Raw genomic sequence first — 23,246 nt, 5'->3', positions numbered from 1 at the left:
TGTATCACAGTATACACAATAATATTGTAAAATGCCATGACCCCCAACCGGTCGTAAGTTGAGGACTACTCAACTGCTGCAGCACTGTTTGCATAATGGGACTTTTGGCGGGCTCAGCAGAGCCCGCCAATAGAATAAAAGGGAGTAGCACAGCTAAGGAAAAGGGGGGGGGAAATGGCGCACTGCGTTGTTTGGCGACCCCCGTGAAATGGTCGTTCAACCCCAAATGGGGTCCCGATCCACAGGTTGAGAACCACTGGTCTAATGTATATAGTAAAAATAGCACGGAATGGTTACAATTTAAAAAGCAATCAAACTGATATGTTATTTTGGTGGAAACAAAAAAAAAAGTGTTCTGAAGTAGATGAAGATAGCTAAACAAGGAGCTTCCAGCAGAATGTTTTTGCTTTTCTCGATTTTGGATGAAACTAAATCCAGAAAGCTATTAGAATATTAGGTGATGATGAGACATATAGGACATGCATTATACACAACCCAGTCTCTTTCTCAATTTAGCAGTTTCCAATAAGATACTCCCACAGACCTGCCTGCTTCTAGGTTTCCCCCGCCTCTTTTCTTCCCTTCCTCAGCCTCAACTGTCACCAGTATCTTGCACTATGTATTCATTGATGGTCTCAGCAGTAATAAAAAATCTGCAAGCACTGCATAGCCCACCAGCCTAACCACTTCCTTATGATGACTTTGCTCAGTCATGGCAACCAATGTCCCTACATTGTGTCACTAAGGAAATCCCTCAAGCCTCTTTTATTTTTTCCTCCTGTTTTTCCCAAACCACTTCTGCCTGGAATAATCAGTTCTTGGTCTGTAATTGGAATCTGTTTTGTTCCATATATGAATCAACATATTCTGTTTTGTTCCATATATGAATCAACATATTCAAACTCATATTTCAGTTCAGACTTGGAGCAATCAAAACTAATTGTTCTATGTATGAAACAATGCATGGAACATTTTGCACATCCCTATTGAAATAGTTTTAATAAAATTATGAAAACTATCATAAATGTCATAAGAATCTTCTTTCCTTATAAACCCTTCTTTCTTCTACCATCTGTATATCCTGCTTCATACACTATATTCACGAACAACATTAAAATGGAAACTATTAAGAGTCACTTCTCATGAGATGGCTGGCTATATAAATTTGATACAGAAATAACTTCACTACAATTTCAGCACAGTAGATGTAAAAATAAAGTAACAACAGTAATCACAACATACATCAACAGTACTAGTTATAAACAGCTTTGCTTCCAATCCCAAATATGAAACATTTCAGAAACTTCCTATAATGGTAGTGACAGGTGAGCATGTGGGTGTATCTCCACCTACGGTAGCAGCGGGCAAGTGCATGCGCAAGTGGAGCTGCGTGCACGTACCTGCCTACCACTTGTGCAAATGGAGCTATGCATGTGCACGCTTGCCCACTACTCACACAGAACCATCCATTCTCCATGCCCCAGCCAGTCCACAAAGCCAGAAAGGTTGGAGAACTCTGCCTTATGGTACTGCCGAAGGAAGAAAAGTACTCTTACGCGTACTTCTAGTACAGCTAAAGAAATTCTTCAGACTAAAGTTATTGGTTTTCGAGCAGTGGTGGCAATTTTGATTTCATGGGTACCAATACGTCCACAGGCATTTCCCGATATCTAGCAGGCTGTTTATCCCATTTGGCTCTAAAAGGCATTAAAAAAGCTTTCCACCCAAAATTGTTTTCTGCATGTTCTATATGTATTGCATAGCACAATAATAATAATAATAATAATTGGTGATATGTGCTTGAAAAGATTCTACAACTCTCAACTATTAATCCCGTTGCCACTTTATAATGCCTTGGTAAGGCCACACTTGGAATACTGCATCCAGTTTTGGTCACCACGATGTAAAAAAGATCCTGAGACTCTAGAAAGAGTACAGAGAAGAGCAGCAAAGATGATTAGGGGACTGGAGGCTAAAGCATATAAGGAATGGTTGCTGGAATTAGGTATGTCTAATTTAACGAAGAGAAGGATGAGGGGGGACATGATAGCAGTGTTCCAATATCTCAGGGGCTGCCAGAAAGAAGAGGGAGTCAAGCTATTTTCCAAGGCGCCTGAGGGCAGGACAAGAAGCAAAGGATGGAAACTAATCAAGGAGAGAAGCAGCCTAGAACTAAGGAGAAACTTCCTGACAGTTAGAACAATTAACCAATGGAACAACCTGCCTCCAGAAGCAATGAATGCTCCAACACTGGAAGTTTTTAAAAAGAGACTGGACAGCCATTTGTCCGAAATGGTATAGGGTTTCCTGCCTGAGCAGGGGGTTGGACTCGATGATCTCCAAAGTCCCTTCCAACATTATTATTATTATTATTAGTAGTAGTAGTAGTAGTAGTACTACTACTACTACTACTACTACTTTGCTAAAACTATACATACTTTTAAAAAGATGTACTTAAGTTATTTCCATCTCCATCACAAATTCTAATAATAAAAGTGGAGTATAGTGAACAAATAGGACTTTTCCATTGTATTTCAGCCCTACCCTATAGAACAGGGGTCCCCAACTCCTGGTCTGTGGACTAGTACTGGGCCGCAGCATGCCAGCAACCGGTCTGCACAAACAAGCAAAGCCCCATCTGCAGGATGCTGGGAGCACACAAAACCAGGCACCCTCCAGTCCGTGGAAAAACGTCTCTCCCTGGAACCGGTCCGATGCGCAAGAGGTTGGGGACCTCTGCTATAGAACACCTTCTTCCATGAGAGCCAGCAGGCCTTTACCTTTTTAACCTTCTTTTAAGCATTTAAAAGCTGGCTTTCCCCACACTGTGAGATAGGATGAAGTGTGAGAATGTTGTGGGCTGCATCAGAGAAATTTGTTGTGATGCCAGGTTTCTGTTCTTCATTTTATTGTTCTGTTTTTATTATTTGCACAAATGTTTTTATTCTTTGGTTGTGAGTTGTCCAGAGTTTGGTTTTAAACTGGGTGGCTATACAAATGTTTTAAATAAATAAATGGAACCTCAAATAGCAACTTCATAGAGTCACTCTAAGAGGGAGATGGGCAGCTTTTGAATATGATATCTATAATAAATAAATCAGACTTCATACATAATATTCCCATAAAGACTTACATTTTGGTAAAAACTTGCAAAATCAGAAAGATGCCATTTTTAGCCAAATTGTATTAATAGACAAAAGTGTCAGAAAAAAATACATATAAATCCAAATGCGACAAAAATAGCTCAGCCAATTTATCCACTAAGCATGTGCTAGTCTAGCAAACCCTGAGCATCTCTATAGGAGATCTGAGAATTAGACTATGACTAGATGGCAATTAACATGTTCTTTGCCTAGATCAGAGATAGGAAGCATATTTACACTTTGTAGATAAGCATAGAGGATGCTGAGAGAAGATACAAGGTGCATTCCAGGAAAAGGGAGTTTGGCATTAGTGACCTAACGGTTCACCTCAGCTTGACCTAGCAGATCCCCTTGCAACTGAAAGTCTGATTGGACAGGCCATGAAACCAATGCCCTAATCATGCCTCTTATGCTTAGTGCTGCTCTCTGACTAGAATCAGTCTATGCAGGCCAGGGCAGCAGGAAAGCAGAAGGGCTCGGAAGTAGCATTGCTGAGGAAGAAAAGGTGCAGTGGCCAAGGAGGAAGATTGGATCTATTCTGCCATGTGTATCTCTCTATAAGACAAGGAGTAGGAAAGTCTGTAAACAATTTAAACAAGCAATCTGTCTCTGCTAGGCAGAAGGAAGGAAGGACAGACTCAGGTAAGCAAGAAGAGATTAGAAAAGGAAAAGCAAATAAAAAACAATCGAAGAAATAAATACATTTCTCTCAACGTAGAAAGAAAAGGGAAAACAAGATAAGATTGGGGCTGCTCACACTGTAATGTATTTCCTAGTTTATATTATAAAGCAAAAATATTGGAATTATGTTAATAAAAAAATTGTACTCTAAGTGGCCAAAGTGAAATAGTTGTTTCACAATAGATTTTTTAAATAAATTTTATAGCGTATTATAATAATTTTTACCCATCGGAGTTTCACACCAATGCATGAAAATGTTTTGTGTTGCTGTTGTTGTTCTTTCCACCTCAATCAACTTTTCTGTTAGGAAAATGGCAAACCTACTCAGCTGATAAACTATATCAGATCTTCCTGTTCTCCTCAAACTTTCAAATAATCGTTCAATGTATCCTAGACGGTCTGGTAAACCTGCACCTTGAGGGAAGTGAATTGCAGTGATTCTGGCCCTTCCTGTCAAGCCATGTCCTGATATAAGAGTCTTCAGCTCTATACTTAAATCATTTTCCTATGCTGTTCCATAGGAGTCCATCTTTTCCTGTATGTTGATCATGTTTACGTGAAACTATTTGTATAGGACATTCACATTTGGTCTGAAATACTATTAATATTCTGATGATATATAGCAGGGCTTTTCAACCTTTTCACCCATTGTGCCACTTTTAGGATATGGCAACATTCGAGTACCACCAGTCGCCTAGCAAGGTGTCAAAAACTTGATGACCACAAAAAAAAAGAAAAGAAAAGAAAAGAAAAAAGTGATAAAGTACAGGTAATCCTCGACTTACAACAGTTTGCTTAGTGACTGTTCAAAGTTACAATGGCACTGAAAAAAGTGCCCCCCAAGCCACAGCCGAGCAAGACACCTGCCTGCCCGCCCGGCTGCGCTTTTCCTCCTGTCCGAGGTTTTCATTGTTGTGAGCATTTCTGTTGAGGATTGGCAGCGGGGGTAGGGTGGGGTGATGTTTGGTTTTTATTCCCCCCCCCCTCTGCTGGGTGGTTGCAGCAGGTTTTGGTCACTTCACATGACCCTGGGACACTGTGACCATCATAAATATGAATCAGTTGCTGGTTCAGCTCATTCCCCCTCCCCCGCTACCATTTTTCTAGGATGGTTGCGTACCACCTGCCAGGTGCCAATGTACTACAGGTGGTACCTGTACCACTGGTTGAAAAGCTCTGATATATAGCTCCAAAATATTTTCCATTTCATTCCAAGGAAGCAATCATTATTCTTGACCATTGCTTACACTGATAATGAGTTGAATTGAAGAAAACAAATTGAAATTCACTACTGAAATTCAAAAAAGATTTCTTGATAAAGAAACTAATGGTTTAACTCAAACAATAAGCCTACAATATACTTGATTTGTTATTAGTTATCAGTTTTCCTGATTATAGTAGTGGCAAGAATCGCATTTTTAAAAATTATATCAGTTGGACCAATTGATGTAATCTGACCATTTATTTTGTTATAATTGACCCCAAAATTTGTTAAGCGAGTTTTGCTCCATTTACAATCTTTCTTGCCACAGTTGTTAAGTGAATCACTGCAGTTGTTAAGTTAGTAACAAGGTTGTTAAGTGAATCTGGCTTTTCCATTGACTTTGCTTGTCAGAAGGTCGCAAAAGATGTGACATGATCCCAGGACACTGCAACGATCATGAATATGAGTCAGTTGTCAAGCATCTGAATTTTGATCACCTGACCATGGGGCTGCTTCAACGGTCATAAGTGTGAAAAACAATCATAAGTCACTTTTTTCAGTACTGTTACAATTCTGATGCAGATGTCCCATAACTAGATAATACTGAAAAATCTGCATTGGTGTCAAATGATTTTCAAGTATAACTAAAGGCATTAGTGCTAATTACCAACGTCCCAAAAAAGATCATGATTTGACTAACAGATTTTCCTCCAGATCTATAGGAAAGGATAGCCTTGCTTTCAGAGGACTACCTACAGTTAAGAGAGCTTATTTTGTCACTTTACCTTCTTTACCTTTAGAAAACTTGTAAAAACTCTTTACCAAGGCCTTTAACATTATTTATTATTTGTGATTTAATTTAGTTATTTTTTCATGTTTTATGCTGTTTTAACTTGTAAAGACTTGATTATTCATTTTGAACAGAAAAGTGGCATTTAAAACAAGTATTTAAATAAAGCATAATTCATATGACCATAACACTTAATGTTTTATAGTCATCTTCTATCTTTTAAAATATTTTTATACAAAATTTTCCTTATCCCAGGTATTTTTGGTTCTCACTATAAATATACTTAGTCTTATTATTCTTCAATTACCACAAACTTCACAAAATACAATGCATACTAAGAAATGATAAACTAGGATTACATTTCCCTATCTTAAACACATTTTTCAAACACTGAAATATAGGCCATTAAAAAAAATTGACCAATATAACAAAATTCTATAGAGGGTAATAAAGTACAACTACTTCAACGTGTTGCTATATTTCTACTTCAAAACAGCATTGTAGGAAAAGTAGAAATCTGCTTAGTTGTAACATTTAATATACAGAACCACAGCATTACCACCAAATTTTCCCTAGTGCAAGTGGTAAAAAATCTTTGAGGTTTTAAAACCAATGTTTGTCCAATCTAGTTAAGGGGTATCTGAATTTTTAGTATAGGAATACTTTCAGTGTTATTACCAACAGACAATTCAAGCAGAGATTATGTGCAATCTATACTAGTGCATATTATACACAGTATAGTCATACTTTGGTAAATTACAGCATATCAACACACATATTGCTTGTAATCACCAGCTACCAAATGGATACTCATTTCTAAGAAAGCATTCAAAGAAACTTACACCTTTCCCCCTTCTCTTTTAATAACTGGTGCAGGCATAATTTTAGAAAACGGGGGGGGGGGGAGAATAAGTCAGAATTTGAAACAGCTTTCCAAAACTGGGATTCTGTCACTCTTGGACAACATCACCCTTTCTTTCAACACTGCCATGTGGAATGACAGCGGTGGCACCCGAGGTCTAGCATTTCCGGAGCACACCGGGCTCAGGAACCCTGCTTTAAAATCAACGATCTGCGAAGTGGGGAAGAGAAAAGTACGAAGCCGTAAAGGACGGGAGGCAAAGAAAGGCAACTTTGGGACTTCCAGTTTTGTTTTCCTCTTTCTCAAACCGAGCAACTCCGCCGGCCTTTATTGGCTTCGGCTCTACGTCCTCCCGAGTCATAATTCGAAAGAATAAAAGTGGCGGGTGCTCGAGAAGGAAGAAGCCGGCTCGCCTTCGCGCTCTTGTCAGCAAGCAAACGGACTTTCCAGGCCCCAAAGCCCAACCGCCACATTCACACCCCGGGGACAGAACGAAAAGCTACCACGAGCGGGAGGAAAGAGACAGGGACGATACGGCAGTCTTTCTTTTCCCCAAACGCCACCCGCTCTTCCCTCCACACACCCGCGATGCCCCGCTTGCCTCTCCCGGACTCTCCCCCACCTCCCGCTACCCACGGGGGTCCCTTCTGGACCGGCCCATTGCCCCCTCACCGTTGAGCGCCGACGCCTGCAGCGTAGCTCCTGAGGTGCCGTCGATGACTTTGATGGCGCCGCGGGCGGTCACGGCCAGGATGGCGTTGAGCGCCGGGTGGTAACACAGGCTGCAAAGCCCGTCGGCGTCGCAACGCAGGCAGCCGTCCCGCAGCAGCAACCACTCGCAGGGGCCTGGCCCTGGCCCTGGCCCGGGACCCGGCCCTGGCCCCGGCCCCGGCCCCGGCCCGGTCGACACCGGCCCCGAGGAACAAGACGCTCCCCCGGCCTCCTCCGCCGCCATCGCGCAGGACAAGAGGCCCGGCTGAGCCGCTCAGTGACAGTCCCGAAAGGAGCCGCCGCCGCCACCAGTCAGCATCCGGGTCCGGAGAAAGGGGGAGGGAAAAAGGGAGAGGGGGAGAGAGAGAGAGACCGAGTGAGAAAGAAAAGGAGAGGGAGCTGAGCGTCGGCGTCCAGAGGAGGTGACGTAACTGCGCCGGAAGCAGAGTGCCGCTAAGAAACCGCTTCTCGATGTTCAGTGCCTATTCGAAGTGAAAGGGCGGAAGGAGAATTGGCATGCGCCCTTCCGCCTCCTGAGGCGATTTCCTAGGAAGAGCTCGCTTTAAGTCACCTGATCAGCAGATTGGGCCTATTCCTGCTTCCGTAGGCAGATGGTCTCCGCCTTCCAGCCCGCTTAATGGTTGTTGAAGCGGCGGTGTATTTATTTCGTAAACTGACGAAATAGAACTACTGGAAAGAAAAAAAACCCCTCAGGTTCCCTTTCAGATTTGAGAGAAAATGTATTGGCATTTTTGTCAGCCTTCTAAATTTGGAGAATCCGAATGTGTATTGAAACAATTCCATCGATTGTTGGAGATGCCGAGGAACCTACTTTATAGAGACCGGTCGGTTGAAGAAGGTTGACTGCCTTCTTGATTCTCATTGGTTTTTGGCTTGTAAGGCCCAATATAAATTTATTATAGATGCGGCCGAGCGCGTTTATTTCCACAGCTACAGCCTAACTGTGTATTAGGATAGTAAGATAATGCCCCTGCATTTCCACGTATTGGAAGTAAGTAGTAAATCCCACTTTGTTGCGTTTAAAAAGACACTTGGACTTCTATTTAAGTTGTGGAACTTTTCCTTTCGAGTGGCTCTTCTATTTTCTCTACTTTTACTATTTCCAAGAAAATAACTGGAATAATAAGTTGTTTGAGCCCTTAGATAGCAATACTTTGGACTAATACAAGAAAATAATTGTTATGGCTACCATATCTTGGCTGTAATAACCTGCATACCACAAGAGTTAGTTTTATCTGTCACTTTGTTGCTATCTAGTGGTAATCTGGATTTCAGCAGCCAAGATATGTTAGCCCTAAGAATTGGCTGGAAAAGCTAGACCATTTGGAGGGTTGAAGAAAAACTGATGCCTTTGAATTGTGATATTGAAGAAAATCATTGAGAATACCACCAATTACAAAAAGAACAAATCATTTAATATTGGAGGAAATAAAAATCACACTGTTCATTGGAAGCACTAATAACGAAGCTATGGTTTTTGGATACCTAATGCAAAGGTAATAGTTAATGGAGAAAATGTTGATGCTTATAAAAATCAAAAGCAATTGAAACAGAAGCCAATGGAAGACAAGATGCAAGATACCATCACTAATGATACAAGCATGAGCTTACATGAAATCAGAAGCAGTAATCAAGAGACAGTCATGGCAGAATTATGTCCATCAGGCCACAGAATGCAGAACTTCCATTATCTGAAATGTATGTCCATCAGGCCACAGAATGCAGAACTTCCATTATCTGAAATGATACAATCACAGCATTGTACAGCAGTTGTTGTGGTGAACAGCATTAATCGCCACTTCCAAGCCCAGTGTGGCCAGAAAGCTCAAAACCTCTGAAATGGAGTGTCTACGGCTCATCAGACACCCTGAAGGATACTATGTGTTATCAAAAAACCATTGAGATACTCAAAAGAATCAACAGACATAGGCTATTTATTTTCAGCAGTCCTGTATTTCAGCTTTTAAAAAACCTAGTCTTTTTCTAGCAACATATTTTCAAGGTATGAGAATTTTCGAATATATTTTTGATGATTTGTGCATTGATACACATTCAGAAGCATTCAGTTTAATGCTGAGGAAAGAAGCTTATTTAAGAGTAAAAAATTACTAATTTTCTTACAGACACTATTATGTCTATTTAGTGATAGATTTCACAGGCAAACATCCTTCAACATTCTTTTTTTAAAAAAACAAGTTTTATTGTTTTTTTCATTTTACAAACAAGTGCTTAAGAAACAGTGTGGTGGCTGGGCAATCAATTGTCCACAAAACAAAGTCATACTCATAAAGTTCAGATTAAGCCATTAAAAACCTCCTCTCTTTTCCCTCTAATGACATATTATATTCAAATTGATATATTTCAATACAACTAAATCAATCATAACAATCCTCAATAATCTTTCATCTAAATAAATCCACAAATCCAGATCCTGTGTTAAATTTGACTATTTCACTTGCTATGTTCCATATTTCTAATCTAAATACCTAGTTAACACTTTGGGAGTCTCCCCATAACCTTTTTCCTTAACATATTCAATAAACATTTATTAATATCATTTCTTATTTTTTTCCTATTCCTCTTCCATTACAAAATGACTATTGGTTCTAATAAGAAAAGAAAACATTAGTTCAAATCAAAAAGGAAAAAAAAGAACAAAGAAGAAAAAACAGAAACAAAGCAAAAAAAAAGAAAAGAAAAGAGAAAAAATACCTTTCTATTTCTATTATTCTTTATAAACTAACAATCTGTATTAAGTTTCTTTAATGTCCTCCCAAAGTTACTGTATCCAAAACATATTAATACATCGACAAAACAACTTGTTATTAAGTTCAAACCTTTAATTAATTTTTATTCACTCTAACCTCTTATTTAACTGCCTTAAGCCATAAATCAATCCATATCTAATAAGCCTTTTAAACCCATTATATAAAACCTTAAGTCACATTCTTAAATCTTATTGTAGCTTTCCTTTTGTGCCAAACCGGTTTCCATAACAAGGCCTCTATATCAATGAACAAGTCACTCTTTATGCCTTGTAGTATCCTTTGAATCAAACAAAGACGTCCTCTTTTCTGTTTTAGAGACCTAGCTCCTTCCTTGTTTTGAAAAGTCAAATCTCCACGTTTGGAACTGTTGAATAGCCGGCTCAATTATGTCCAACTTTGTAGATGATAGTTGTTTATCCAAGCTACCATAGTTCTCAGTTCGTTGGGCTTGTCTGTCCATTTCTGTTGGTTTTAAGGTTGTAAGTTGTTTAATTGCAATCCTTTTTAGTTCCTCAGAGATCTCATCAGCATGCATATGAAATAGGATGGACTCTTCTTTATCTTTAGTTAATCCCGCTTCTGTTGTTTTTGGGTCTATAGAGTGCTCAGATAAGGTCTGGGAGTCAATTTATAGATTCAAAGCAGAATTTCTGTTTTTTATTTCCATAGTAAATTCTTTTATTTGCGAACATATTTCATCAGGAGCTTCGTAAAGTTTTTCCAGTATAAGTTTATAGTCAAGTTGAACCAAGGGTTGCTCCATTTCAAAAATAATTAGAAACAGTCTGTATCATTTAGTAGAGACTATGTTCAGAAAATATTTAATCAATGTCCACCCCCACCAGTACAGCTGTTAATTTTCTTTATATTTTCCTTTTTATGGTAATCTGAAAGTCAAGGTCAGTCTGATCATCAGAAAAAAAGAGAAAGTTGCAATTTTGACTTTTTCCATAAGGTGTCCTCAGTACAATGTAAAATCTTCTCCCACAGACCAGGAATCTCATAAACAAGATCAGGAAACACAGAAAAAAAGGAGAATTCAAGTCCAATAGCAGATTCAATATTAAAAAGTTTTCCAAGACCCCAAAGTGAAGAAAAAAAAAATAAAAGTAGAGAAAAAAAGTCACTTTAAATTAATTCAATCCATAAGCTTCTTTTTCCCATATTCACCAACGCTGCCTTCTCAGAGCAGGGAAATGATTTCAAAAGTGCTTTTTACAGGCACAAAAAAAAAAAAAGGAGAACCAAGAGAGGAAAGGGAAAAAGTCTCACCCGGCTCAGCCACGGTGGTTCCTGTGGTTACAGCAGCAAGGTGAATGGCCATTTTACTGGCTGTTCTTTCCACCGTCGGCCCAAAGGAGCAATCTTGGTCCTTGGAAGAAGCTGCAGCTTTCCCAAGGACGACGAGGACCTCCTCACTGGTAGCCACCCCTTCAAGACGGCTTTTTGACCCGATTAAGGGTCTACTGGCAGCAGAGAATCAGCTGGCGAAGAGAGAAATCTCCTCGCACAGCTGCGAGAGCCGCAATCCGGAACTGGAAGTCATCCTTCAACATTCAAGAGTTCTAGGGGTATTCAGCTAAAATACAGAAAGCTTGAAAATCTGAAATGGAGGTATTAAAGTAGATAAGAACAATGGCCTACATCCATGCCATTGATATTCAAGACTTGAATTCAGGAAGCAAGGTAGATAAATTTATTTACAGAACTTATATGGCCTACTATCTCACATAGTGATCCAACTAATAAAAACAGGACAAAAAGTAGAACAATCTTTCCATCAAGTGCCAGACGAACCAAACTATTAGCCTCCTGACTCAACACTGTCAGCTTAGCCCAGCACTTGGTGTTCACATCATTCTAGAAGGCTAAAAGAATAGGTCCTCTCAAATCTCAGTTGGGAGGCTATTCCAAAAGGCTGGGATGGTTATAGAGAAGGCACATTTCCAAAGTCCCATCAGATGACAGCATTTAAGGGAAAGGACCTGGAGTGCATCTACCAGACCTAGAAAAAGGGCAGATATCCTTAGGTGCAGGTGGTCCCACAAATAACATGGCCCTGTGTAGGTGATAACAAGCCCCTCGAACTGCACCCAGAAAGAATGCAGTGCAGCTCATGCAACAGTGGTGTAAATCAGGCAAACCACAGGGCACCCAGAACTCTGCATTCTACTGCATTCTGAACCAGCTGCAGCTTTTGAATGGTCTTCAAGGGCAGCTCTAATACAGCACTGCAGTAATCCAAATGAAAAATGACTACAGCAAGAATAAGAAATTTGCAAAATAAGACAACGGAAAAGTGCCAACATATGCACTACGAGCTGGGCAGCATTATAAATGTAATAATAGTTATTTCTTTTAAACAGTAAAAGTCCATTGTGTAATACTACTCAAGACTTTCAAAATGGATACTTGGGGGGGGGGGGAAGTAAGCCGCTAAAGGAAACTTTTTTCCTTGAAACTAAATATGAGATTGAAAGAAAAGTAGAATTAACCTCAAAATTTTGAAAAGAAACTTATGATTTCACTTAAAATAGTTATGAATGCCTACTGCAGATAAAAGTATGTATATAGCGTAATTAATTTTCTCAGGTTACAACATTCAGTAGATGAAACATGAATGTAAATAGGCTGTGTCAAACTCACACATGGATATCCATGACTTTAGCTGATGGAAAGCTATAAAATCAAAACCTTGTAATTATTTCTACGTGTTTTCAGATGACAAAAGCTTGTATTTCAATAATCCTAAAAATTTATTTACATTCTTATAAACACAGGTTAAACATACAAAATACGGATATTTATCTCTTGGATTAGATATTATACAGCAGATTTATATGTATTGTGTAAACAAACTGAATTCCATTTTGTATAAAATACTTGTATTTACATATATGTTAGGCTAAAAGTAGGAGTTGATACACTATTATAAATAAATAGTTTAAACCATTGGGAAACTGTTGACAAAGCTTCTTTTATACAGCATATTTAAATGATATTGAATCTTGGAAACATAATGGGTTCTCTCAAGTTTACAGAAATTAATATTACATCCTAATATACACTTTAATCCAAAGCAGTTTCTAATCAATTAAGACAATAACTATTTTAATGAATTAGCATTCATACCAAATACATGTTTCTATTTAAGTATGCTTCTGATGTTTGGCTGATTACATAAATTTGAGATCATGCTGGACAGAATGGATAGAAGCTTTAACCCAGCATATGTTCAGGGCACTGGGTATGAGAAGTCTGATATTGCCCAGATTGCCATATATCTGTGTTACATCTAGGCATAGCTATCTGATATAAAGCTGAATTTGAGTATTAAGAATTAAATTGGGTAGATGAAACTGAAATCTTACATTTTAAACAGAAAGAATATTGTGTAGTTTCATACATTATGTTTTTCTTCAATTTTAGTGTTTTTTTTTTTCCTGTAAATCAAAATCTACCATAGAATTGGATGTTCTAGAGGCCATTCAATATGTGATTCTGAAAATGATCACTATCATGATTACACAGAAAAGCGCAGGCTGTTTTTAAGCAGAAAGCAGCAGTTCCAGAGCTTTTACAAGTACAGGTATCCCTTCATATGAAAAGAAGATATAACTGTTATTCTTCAATTTTTAGAATTATATAGAGGGGGAACTATTAGAAGGCACATTTTACAGCCTTTTTGTTTTATTCTTGGCTTTGATTTCCAAGAATATATTCATAAAAATAAACTGGATCTAATGAAATGAAGGAGGTGTAGAAGGAAAGACTGATGAAAACAGCGTTACAGCACAAGCCTCACCTTGTTTCGTGACACTCCTTTGCACGCATGCCCCCAAAGTGTTGGAGCTTGCAGTGTGATGCTCCTTTTATCATTCTGACAAAAGTAACCAGATCCTGTGGATGCGCTGAATAATAAACTCTAACATAGGGAATGGATTTAAGTTATTTTCCTAAATGCTGGTAATTTTCATCAAAATAAGAGAACGTTAGGTCTAAATGTAATCTGCTTAATGATAAAATCTGCTGCTCGACTTACAGAATTGGCAGAAATTGAGAATTTGTCAGTAAAATCAACAGATAGCCAGAGTAGTTCGTAGCTACTTATTTTTCTATTAAATGTTTAACTTCTTACTCAAATACAATCAAATTTAATTGATATGAAAATGTTTAGAGTTATTGAAAAACAATATGATAATATGTTAACAATTTTGCAAAGTGTACAGTTCCAAGTCTTCTGGCTATAAGTTATTTAAATGCAGCCAGATGTCAATGTGCATCCAAAATTCAAATTCAAAAAATGCAAAAGTAATTGTTTCTCTATAAATCAATTTATGCCTTGATTTCAAATTTGACAAAAATTACTTGTACGTCTATATCTACTTATCTGAATAAGCAGACTAGATTCAATATGTACCTTGCAAACGATAAACATTGCTATGAAAATCCTTATTTAATAATGCAGAATGTCTTTTTTATTTGTGACTAATATACAATTATATTAAAGAACCATTTCAATAATGTCAATTCATATTAAACTTGATAATCAAATTTCAAGTGCAACTTTGCGGCTAACAATTTTACCAATCCCAAACCAGTTTACATCAAACAGCAAAACAAGGCATTATAAAACAAGTTCAATTTGGAAGAAAGCAATGTTTATTCTACTGAAGATTTTTTTCAGAATCATACTATTTATTTAAACTTTTTTCCACTTACCACTTTCATAAAGCTGAAGATAAAAACTTTTTTCTGAAAGATTTCAAAATCAACTTTGTAAAGCAATATTTTGCTATGACATATTTACAAGAACTTTTTTAAAAAAAAGAATTACTTCAAATACTACTAAATATTACTTCAAAATTTCGTGTTATGGTAATGACAACCATAAATCCCCTTTATGATGAAATTTCCTAAACCAATGTTTGATCAACATAAGACTTTAAATCAGAATTGATAACAATAGCCAAGTCAAGATTGGACAAGATTACACATAATATAGGAACAATGAGGATTGGCTGATAAATACATTTATGGGAACTATAGTTTCAAATGATAACTCATTTTTTTCAAGTTCCATGAGAGTTTACCTATCTTATGGACCTCGTGCTTTTGGCACAAGTAACAAGTTTCTTCAAATAGCATGTCTGTAAATGTTACCATCCTTATTCTTTAAAAATCTAATAAACCTAAAACTCTGGTATAAATCTGTAATATAATTAAAAATGTTTAAATAATAATACACAGATGTACTTAAGGATACTATTGAAACTTCATCCACCTGATAGGATACAATCACTTGCCTTTTCTATCCACCAACAGTTCAGTCTTCATGGTGATCAAAATGTCCTTGTTTGAATCTAGCAATTTTGGTCACACCCCAGTATATAAAGACAGAAAATAAATGTACAATAAAAAGATGGGATAAATCAGAAGAGGCTTCTTGGTTTTAAATTCTTCACCAACTAATAAGGAAGCAGCACTGTATGCAGCCCAAAATACTCCAAAAAGCTGGTAGAAATTAAAGAAAAAAGAAATGTTATCAACAGAAGGAAAGTCCTAAACTGCACAGTAGAACTTTTTTTTATCAAGAAACAGCAAAATAACCTCTAGTTATGGACAGTAACCTGAAACTAAATTCCTATTGCTATGTGGACAATCTGATACTGCTGTTCAACATATCTGGAAGGCACTACATAGCAGGAAACTATCTCCAGTTAATACCAAATCAGTTCTGTAATCCCAAATGAATGTATTTACAAAAGGAGAAAGTCCTAACAAGATTTTTTGTTTTGTTTTCCTCCCCATACTTAACAAAGCAGTCAATTTATTATTATTTGGAGAAAAAAGTAATTTTATCCAACTGCTTTTGAAAGCTTTCTTTAACAGGTTGGTTTCTTTTATATCTTTTTTAATGTCAAAAATATACAGTAGTTTTGAGGTTTTCTACATCAAAATATTTATTTATAAGAATATAACCATTAAAAGATGGAATATTATAAGTCAAACTTTATTATATATTATAACTCATATCATATATATTTTATATCCCTGCCTGAATTGGGCTGAGAGAGGCTGACCCAAGGTATCCAGCTGGCTTTCATGGCTAAGGCAGGACTTGGAACCATGGTTTCTTGCTTTCTAGCCATAATCATTTGACTGAATTGGGTCTCAATTTATAGGCATAAATTAGCTCAAAAGCAAAGCAGAACATGAGTACTATCTGCATAATATACTGCTGTATAAAATTGATATATTGTTGAGATTTTAGTCGTCTTGTCATAAATAATATTGAACTTACTTTTATTAGAGTAGAAACGATTTCAAATGATCCAACTACCAGGAGTACAGGTGCTATTACAATAAGAGGAAGTAAAGAATATCCAATCACTCCAAGAACTTGGCCATATGCAACCTGTAAATTTAAAATACTTCAGTCATTGTTTCTAGTAACTCAGTCTACTAACAAAGATAACCGTTCAAACTTGAGTACATAAGTCATATGTGTTCTTACAAGCCTAATACCCAAATCCTCTTGTCCATGTAGTCATTTTCTAAACGATCAAAACTTCACAGAATGGTGGACTTAAAACTATAAAAAGGAAGGCTCTGGTTAAAAAAATATTCCTAATAGTAAGAGCAGTTCAACAAAGGATGTTGAAAAGGATATGCTAAAAGACAAGGGTTTATTTGAAATGGGTATTGAAAAGAAAAATACATTGAAAAGGTTATTTTTGAATAGATCCAAATATAGATATAATTTGGATTTCAGTATTTAACGGCAGAATTGTCTCAGTGGTATAAACAGACTTTTTCAATGTTATCTGTTTTCTTTTTGTATACTTCCCAACTTACTGCTGATACCTTCTGATAAATCAATAATATTGGGCAACTAGCGTTCATCCAAGTTGATCTTAGATAGGACCATAAAATGGGTAACTAAGGAATGAAAACCATTATAACTAGTGCCAATTTAAAAATAATTTAAGTTGAACTTTCACAAAATTCTTACCTCTCCTCCAAGAACCCTGGCCAACAGGAAGATTGTTAAGGATCCAAATATCCAAATAGTTATAATCCAGGATACCACCTTAAGAAATTGTTAAAGATTCTAATCAACATGGTTACTTCTGAACTGAAAAATTAATTAATTTTGACAAAACAAAAACTCTTCATTAAATTGAAAAATAATACTTTCAATCAGCCCATTCATTCTTGTTCATGCAATTGTGCAAGCCTTATTCTGGACAAAATCCTCTTAAATTTTCCTAACATAACACTGGTTGCTTCATATTATGAAATTTTGTGATTATCCTAATTAAACTGAATGGCAGGAAACTGCTAGGTTTCAGGGTGGGCTTGAATATCTACATTACATCTATCAACCTGTCCTTAATTCAAAAATGTATTTTCTTAAGATAATACAGCCACTCTGCAAACTCATGCTGATTTTTAAAGGAGATGCTGACAGATGCAACGTCTGTTCCTAGACTTGCTCCAAAATATCTTTTCAACTTCAGATCAAAAGTGCAACCCTACTAAATCCTGAGTACATAACAAATGAACAAATAAAATGCAGTACTTTGTTTATTAACACTACTGCCATGAGACTTTCAATAACTTTTCTAAATTTGATAACATAAGTAATACATAATAAACTTTAAAAGTGATTAATTATAGATCAAGTTAATCAGTGGCTCCTAGTTATGATAATTGTAACAGGAATAGCAGTAATAGTTTTAGTTACTTTGCATTTTTCAGATTCAAAAAATTGTTCCTATGAGCTGCTATTATCTTTAAGCCCTGCCTATGGAATTCTTGTTGGCCACTATAAGAAACAGAATAGATTCAGCTTGATCCAGAAGACCTCTGCAAAATTATATTTCAAAAAGGAGGCAACCACTATAATGTATCATCAATGGATTAGGGCCAAAAGGTTCAGTCTGCAGTACCCATTTGACTTTTACTTGGAAACAGTACCGTATTTTCCAGCATATAAGACGAATCGGCGTATAAGACGACCCCGACTTCGGAGCCGATTTGCATGCTTAGAAAGTCGTCTTATACTTCAGAAACTACCATAATTTCTGGTGTATAAGACGACTTGGTGTATAAGACGACCCCTGACTTCAGAGCCGATTTGCATGCTTTAGAAAGACGTCTTATATGCCAGAAAATACAGTAAATTAAAAATAAACAAAAAGCAGGATAATGTAAGCACAAGCAATATATTGAAGGAGAAATAAAATTTAAGATAAAAAACATCACCATATTCCAGCTATTTTTCAGAGTATATTCAAGTTTTTATATGAAGATGCAGGCATTTGACTGATAACAGTTTAACTGTATTAACGGTTGATGAGTATAAAATAATGAAGGTGCTTTAAAAAATTTTTTTACCCACCTTGAATTGTCCATATAATGATATCATTGAGAAGAATAAGACAACAGCCAAAGGGCCCCAGAAGTCAGGATTATCTCTTACTACTTGTCTGTTGAATCCAAGAGAAGGCATTGGCATCAAGACGCACCGAATTTTGTAGTATATATCCTTCAGATCAATGTCTAATTCTTCTCTGTTATAAAAAAGTAGAAGTTCCATAATATGTCCTGAAATTATGGCTTAGCATTGTTTGAGAAGACAGACTTTATGAATTGTATATGAAACACAGTAACTGATTTTTCCCCCAAATATCTTTAGCTATTATTGAACAAGCAGAAGTACTGACACTTTTTAATACTAGCAAACAATAAGCTAAGCCACTCCTTGTCTGACAGCTGTATTATTCCATGTTAAATACTGCCAGAGAATAATGACTCTATTCTTACTCCCTAAGAAAGAAAATTATAGTAGGAAACCTAGAAATCATACTATTATCAGAAATTAATGTCCTTTTATCCATGGAATACAGATGCAAATATACACACTTTAAGCGTTTTTAAACAATTGTCTATCATAGCTTTGAGCTTCTCCTGATTAAAGTTTTTAATATTTTTATATTGATTCTACTGAAAAAAATATTTTAATCTATAATGTTTTCTGAACAGTACACTATGACATGCCGCCGAAATGGAAAATTCTACTTACAGTTTCCCAAAAATATTGAAATGATAGCTGTATTTAAATGTCAATAAATACAGAATTATTTGTCAACTTTTCTTTTCATTTACCTCTTTCTTCACCATTCCTCAGATCACTGCCCTTGCACTAAAAGAAATTGGTTTGAAGGGCAGAGCTGAGCTAAGAATCTCAAAGCAATATTACTTACAAGAGTGGTTTATTATCTTCAGGGTCATCATCTTCCACCTCTAAAAGCCAGCCATAACCTCTTTGCCTCAGGAAGGTGGTTGCTGTGGATTCTTTCATAAATTCCACATTTTCTCCTCCAAGGTTGAGTTTCACATCTGTAGATGCTATTGAGCCACTTAGATCTTAAGTAAAAAAAAAAGTAGTCAAGAATATATATTTTGCTATATATATGAGAAAAGGGAAGGTCTGTAGCCTAATTTTCATATCACACTACATTACTGCATTTTTGGTTTGTTGTTGGCTTAACCAAACTCATTCTACAAAATAAAACATGGTTTATAAATTAAAGTGGATGGATTTGCGTATTATCCTAAGCTTAAAAAAAAGTGTAACATAATGAGAAAAGCTAAGTTATCCTTAAACACATATAAGAAAATTGCTTAGGAAGAAATATGTTGGTTGCATAAAGAAATCAAAAGACGTGCACTGAAAAATGTGTTAACATGAACTTAATAATTTTTTAAAGCAGTGATATCCTTTGGAAGGTTTGTGACTGCCTTGGAAGTTGTTGGATGCATGCATAGATGACACTAGATTTGGGACCACCAGCAAAGTAGCATGGACACAAATGGGCGGATACCTGGAGACAGTTTTTAAAGCAACCATGACAACTTTCCAAAGGACCTGGCTGCTTTAAAACTTCAGGAAGGGGTGCTGTGCTCATGTGATATGTTTTGCAAAGCCCTAACAAATACCAATATATTTATCCATTGTGGAGAGCTGAAAGGTTCACTTTAGCATGAAGTTTTATAGGGTTCTTCTCTATAGTTCAACTGAAATGCCAACAGTTAATTGGCCAACAGGAAACTAAAGCAATATAGAATTTGCTGTCTATATATGCTTTTGCTTGCTGCTACAGGATGGTGGTGTTATTTCCTGTGCAAGAAAGACAATGCTATCCCATCTTCTCATCATCAGCTGGCAGGAAAACCATTCCCTAATCACAGAGAGAAAGCTTGTTCTGTAGATTTAGTTCTTGACTCCTTTCACTTGCCACTTCTCCCAGCCTGGGGATCAGCTGCCGAAGCTAGGAAAAAGAGATGGCAGATCTCTTTACTCCCCAGATCTTCAAACTAATCAGTGACTCAAAGATTTGGACCAGATAATTCAAACAGCAGACTGGCACAGGAATCTGTAGTAATCTTTACTGTTTTAGAATTGCCTGCCCAATTCTTAGCTGTTGTTCAGGTTGAACTTGAACACAGGCTTAGTATTATTTCAAAAAAAAACATTAAATGAAGAAGAGGCCAAACAACAACTGACAGATGAAATGCTAGGGTGGGGAAAGGATATGCTATAAAATTCATTTTTTCTCTTGCATTATCACATAGTCCACTTATTCATGTAGGTGGCATGGCAGAAAAAAAATAGATTGTTTGGATTTGTCAATTATGTGGTTAGGCAGAAACAGGAAAATACTTTTAAATTGCAAAAGACTTATGTACCAACAACAAATATTCTAAAATCTTGTAAATTAAAAGACTATGGGCAAAGCAATTTTATATGACAAATCTAAAAAATAAAGAATTGGAGAAAAATATCTGTGGTTTATTATATATAACTCTAAGTCTAAGAATAAGATACTTTCACAATCCAGAATAAGATGCAGCCAAACTCTGTTCCAATTATGCAAAATAAATGACTGTTTGATTAGTGAGCAGGGTAGATTGAAAACTTGGCCTGTTAGTTCTGTAATAATGCTCAGATACTGCTGAAGCACTGCATCTATTGTTTCTAAAATCTATAGAGCTGCTATTATACTTTTCTGTTCACTGCACAAAAATGTTTTTGATTGAAGAGCATGAAGGAGATTTAACTTAAATACGCAACAGTTTAACCATCAGTAGAATTTATGGGATGTTCAGTTTTGAAGTACAGAGCCATATATAGTGTAGAGAACTAGTTGAGTTTTTGAAGTTTTCCATTAAAAACCTGGAAATCTCAATAAATTTAATACAGTAGTCCTCTACTTATGACCACAACTGGCACTAGAACTTCTGTCCCTATGTGATGTGGTTGTTACACACCCAATTTTACCCTATTTAACAGAATAACAGAGTTGGAAGTGATCTTGGAAGTCTTCTAGTCCAACTCACTGCTTAAGCAGCACCCTTAACTTCTGAAGGTAAGTTGTTCCACTGGTTAATTTTTCTGTTAGGAAATTTGTCCTTACGTAGTTCTAGATTGCTTCTCTCCTTGATTTATTTATTAAATTTATATGCCACCTATCACGCTATCCAGAGTGACTGCATATGCAATGGTCATTAAGCAAATCACCAAGGTAATTAAGCAAATCTTGCAGTCATTAGCCAAATCCAGTTTCCCCCTTTACTTGTTGGAACTCCCCTGTGAAGGTTGTAAATGGAGATCACATGATCCCAGGATGCTGCCACCATCCTAAATAGATGCTGGTTGCCATGCACCTGAATACTGATCAAGTGACTATGGGGATGCTGCAATGGTAATAAATATGAAGACCAGTTGTAAGTTACTTTTTTTCAATGTCATCATGACGCTGAATGGTTGTTAAATAAATTGTCATCATAGAAGGACATAATGGCATCCATACTAATTCAGCTCCAAGGCCAGACTAGTTCACATTTTGTCTTCACAGCTGCTAATCACATGGTTATGTTAATAAAAGCAGTTTCAACTGCAACTTCGTAGCTATGTCCTTCAGCAACTGGTATCAAGTTTTAGTGTTTCTGGTGTCAAATGTAAACCATAGTTGCCATGATCAATAAGGATTGTAAACCCCTTTCAAACACTATGATCTCACTTTTTCCATCTTTCTCCCAAAATATGTCCAAGCCTGTGAATCATACTAATTTGATGTGATCAGCGTAAGTTTTCAACTTCACTTATTATCAATTACCGGTATGTTGATTAATTAATTTCCCCCAACTGTTGCCCTCCAGTGGTACTTGACTACAACTCCCAGAAAGCTGCTCAAAGGCGCCCCAAACCTGCATTACACCTATAGAAATCTATACACAACAGCAATCTGTGCTGATACCCTATTAGAGTAAGTAACCAAGTGCCACATCCACAGCCTTGTGCGCAATATATGGAAGAGAGTCCGCAAAGAATGGAAGGAAACCACCAGAATGTTTGCATAACTCAGTTTTAGTATATACTCCCTTTGTTTGTTTAGCGGCTCTGCGGAACTCAGTAAAGCTCCACATTCCCCCCCCCCCCCTCCTCCGCCAGCACCACCATTACTCGATCCCTCCTTATTTACTGGACATGTTAGTCCAACCCTCCTCTCTTCCCGCAGGTGCCTCTGCCACGCAGACCAGGCTGCGCCATAGGGCTCCGCATTTCTTGGCATCTGCTCGGTTCCCTCCTCCAGGCAGCCCCGGCGTGCCCTCTCCGCAGAAGGCGCTATCCCCGCGCCCCATTCCCGTTCTTACCTTCGGCATCGGCTGAGGAGACGAAGGTAAAGTCGCCGTTATTGGGAGCGTAGAGCGGCTGCACCGGAGGCGACGCTTTGGGGGGACCCGGGTGCTGCATTGCTCCGCTCGCGGACAGCCTCGAAAGCTCGGTCGGAGAGCCAAGAGAGGGCCGAACGGGAACCGCCGGGCACCCGGGTCAACAGCTACCCGCGGAGGCGGAGACCATCCCTTCCTCCTGCTGACTGAGCATCAACCAGCAAACCTGAGATCGACTTTCCGATTGGGCTCCCGTAAAGCCCTCTTCGATTGGCTGCTAAGATCTACTTCCCGATTGCCTCGGAACTGAATTTCATTGGTC

At 37.4% G+C, this 23,246-nt stretch overlaps 2 protein-coding genes across 12 annotated transcripts in view; both read right to left on the bottom strand.

Annotated features, from left to right (window-relative positions):
• Positions 1–8,000, bottom strand: part of BIRC6 (baculoviral IAP repeat containing 6) — a 149,594-nt gene extending 141,594 nt beyond the window's left edge. For 8 of the 11 annotated variants that reach the window (XM_039352325.1, XM_039352326.1, XM_039352331.1 and 5 more), the window contains exon 1: positions 7,353–8,000. In XM_039352325.1, coding sequence (XP_039208259.1) covers positions 7,353–7,635 — 283 coding nt within the window. In that variant the 5' untranslated portion in view covers positions 7,636–8,000. The remainder of the gene's footprint in view (positions 1–7,352) is intronic. The other 3 variants (XM_039352328.1, XM_039352334.1, XM_039352335.1) reach the window with 1 other exon arrangement.
• A 4,917-nt stretch (positions 8,001–12,917) lies between these two features.
• Positions 12,918–23,152, bottom strand: YIPF4 (Yip1 domain family member 4). Its single transcript, XM_039352345.1, has 6 exons — positions 22,907–23,152; positions 19,453–19,615; positions 18,588–18,759; positions 17,196–17,273; positions 16,485–16,598; positions 12,918–15,694 (listed from the first exon to the last, which is right to left on the bottom strand). The coding sequence occupies exons 1-6, from the start codon at positions 23,004–23,006 to the stop codon at positions 15,557–15,559; spliced, it is 765 nt and encodes a 254-aa protein (XP_039208279.1). The 5' UTR covers positions 23,007–23,152; the 3' UTR covers positions 12,918–15,556.
• Positions 23,153–23,246: the final 94 nt, after the last annotated feature.

The sequence above is a fragment of the Crotalus tigris genome, unplaced genomic scaffold (genome assembly GCF_016545835.1).
Source record: "Crotalus tigris isolate CLP2741 ecotype Arizona unplaced genomic scaffold, ASM1654583v1 scf7180000018420.1175843, whole genome shotgun sequence".
NCBI classification, from domain to species: Eukaryota; Metazoa; Chordata; class Lepidosauria; order Squamata; family Viperidae; genus Crotalus; species Crotalus tigris.
Note: the sequence above shows the minus strand (reverse complement) of the source record. Positions and strands in the feature narration are given on the sequence as shown.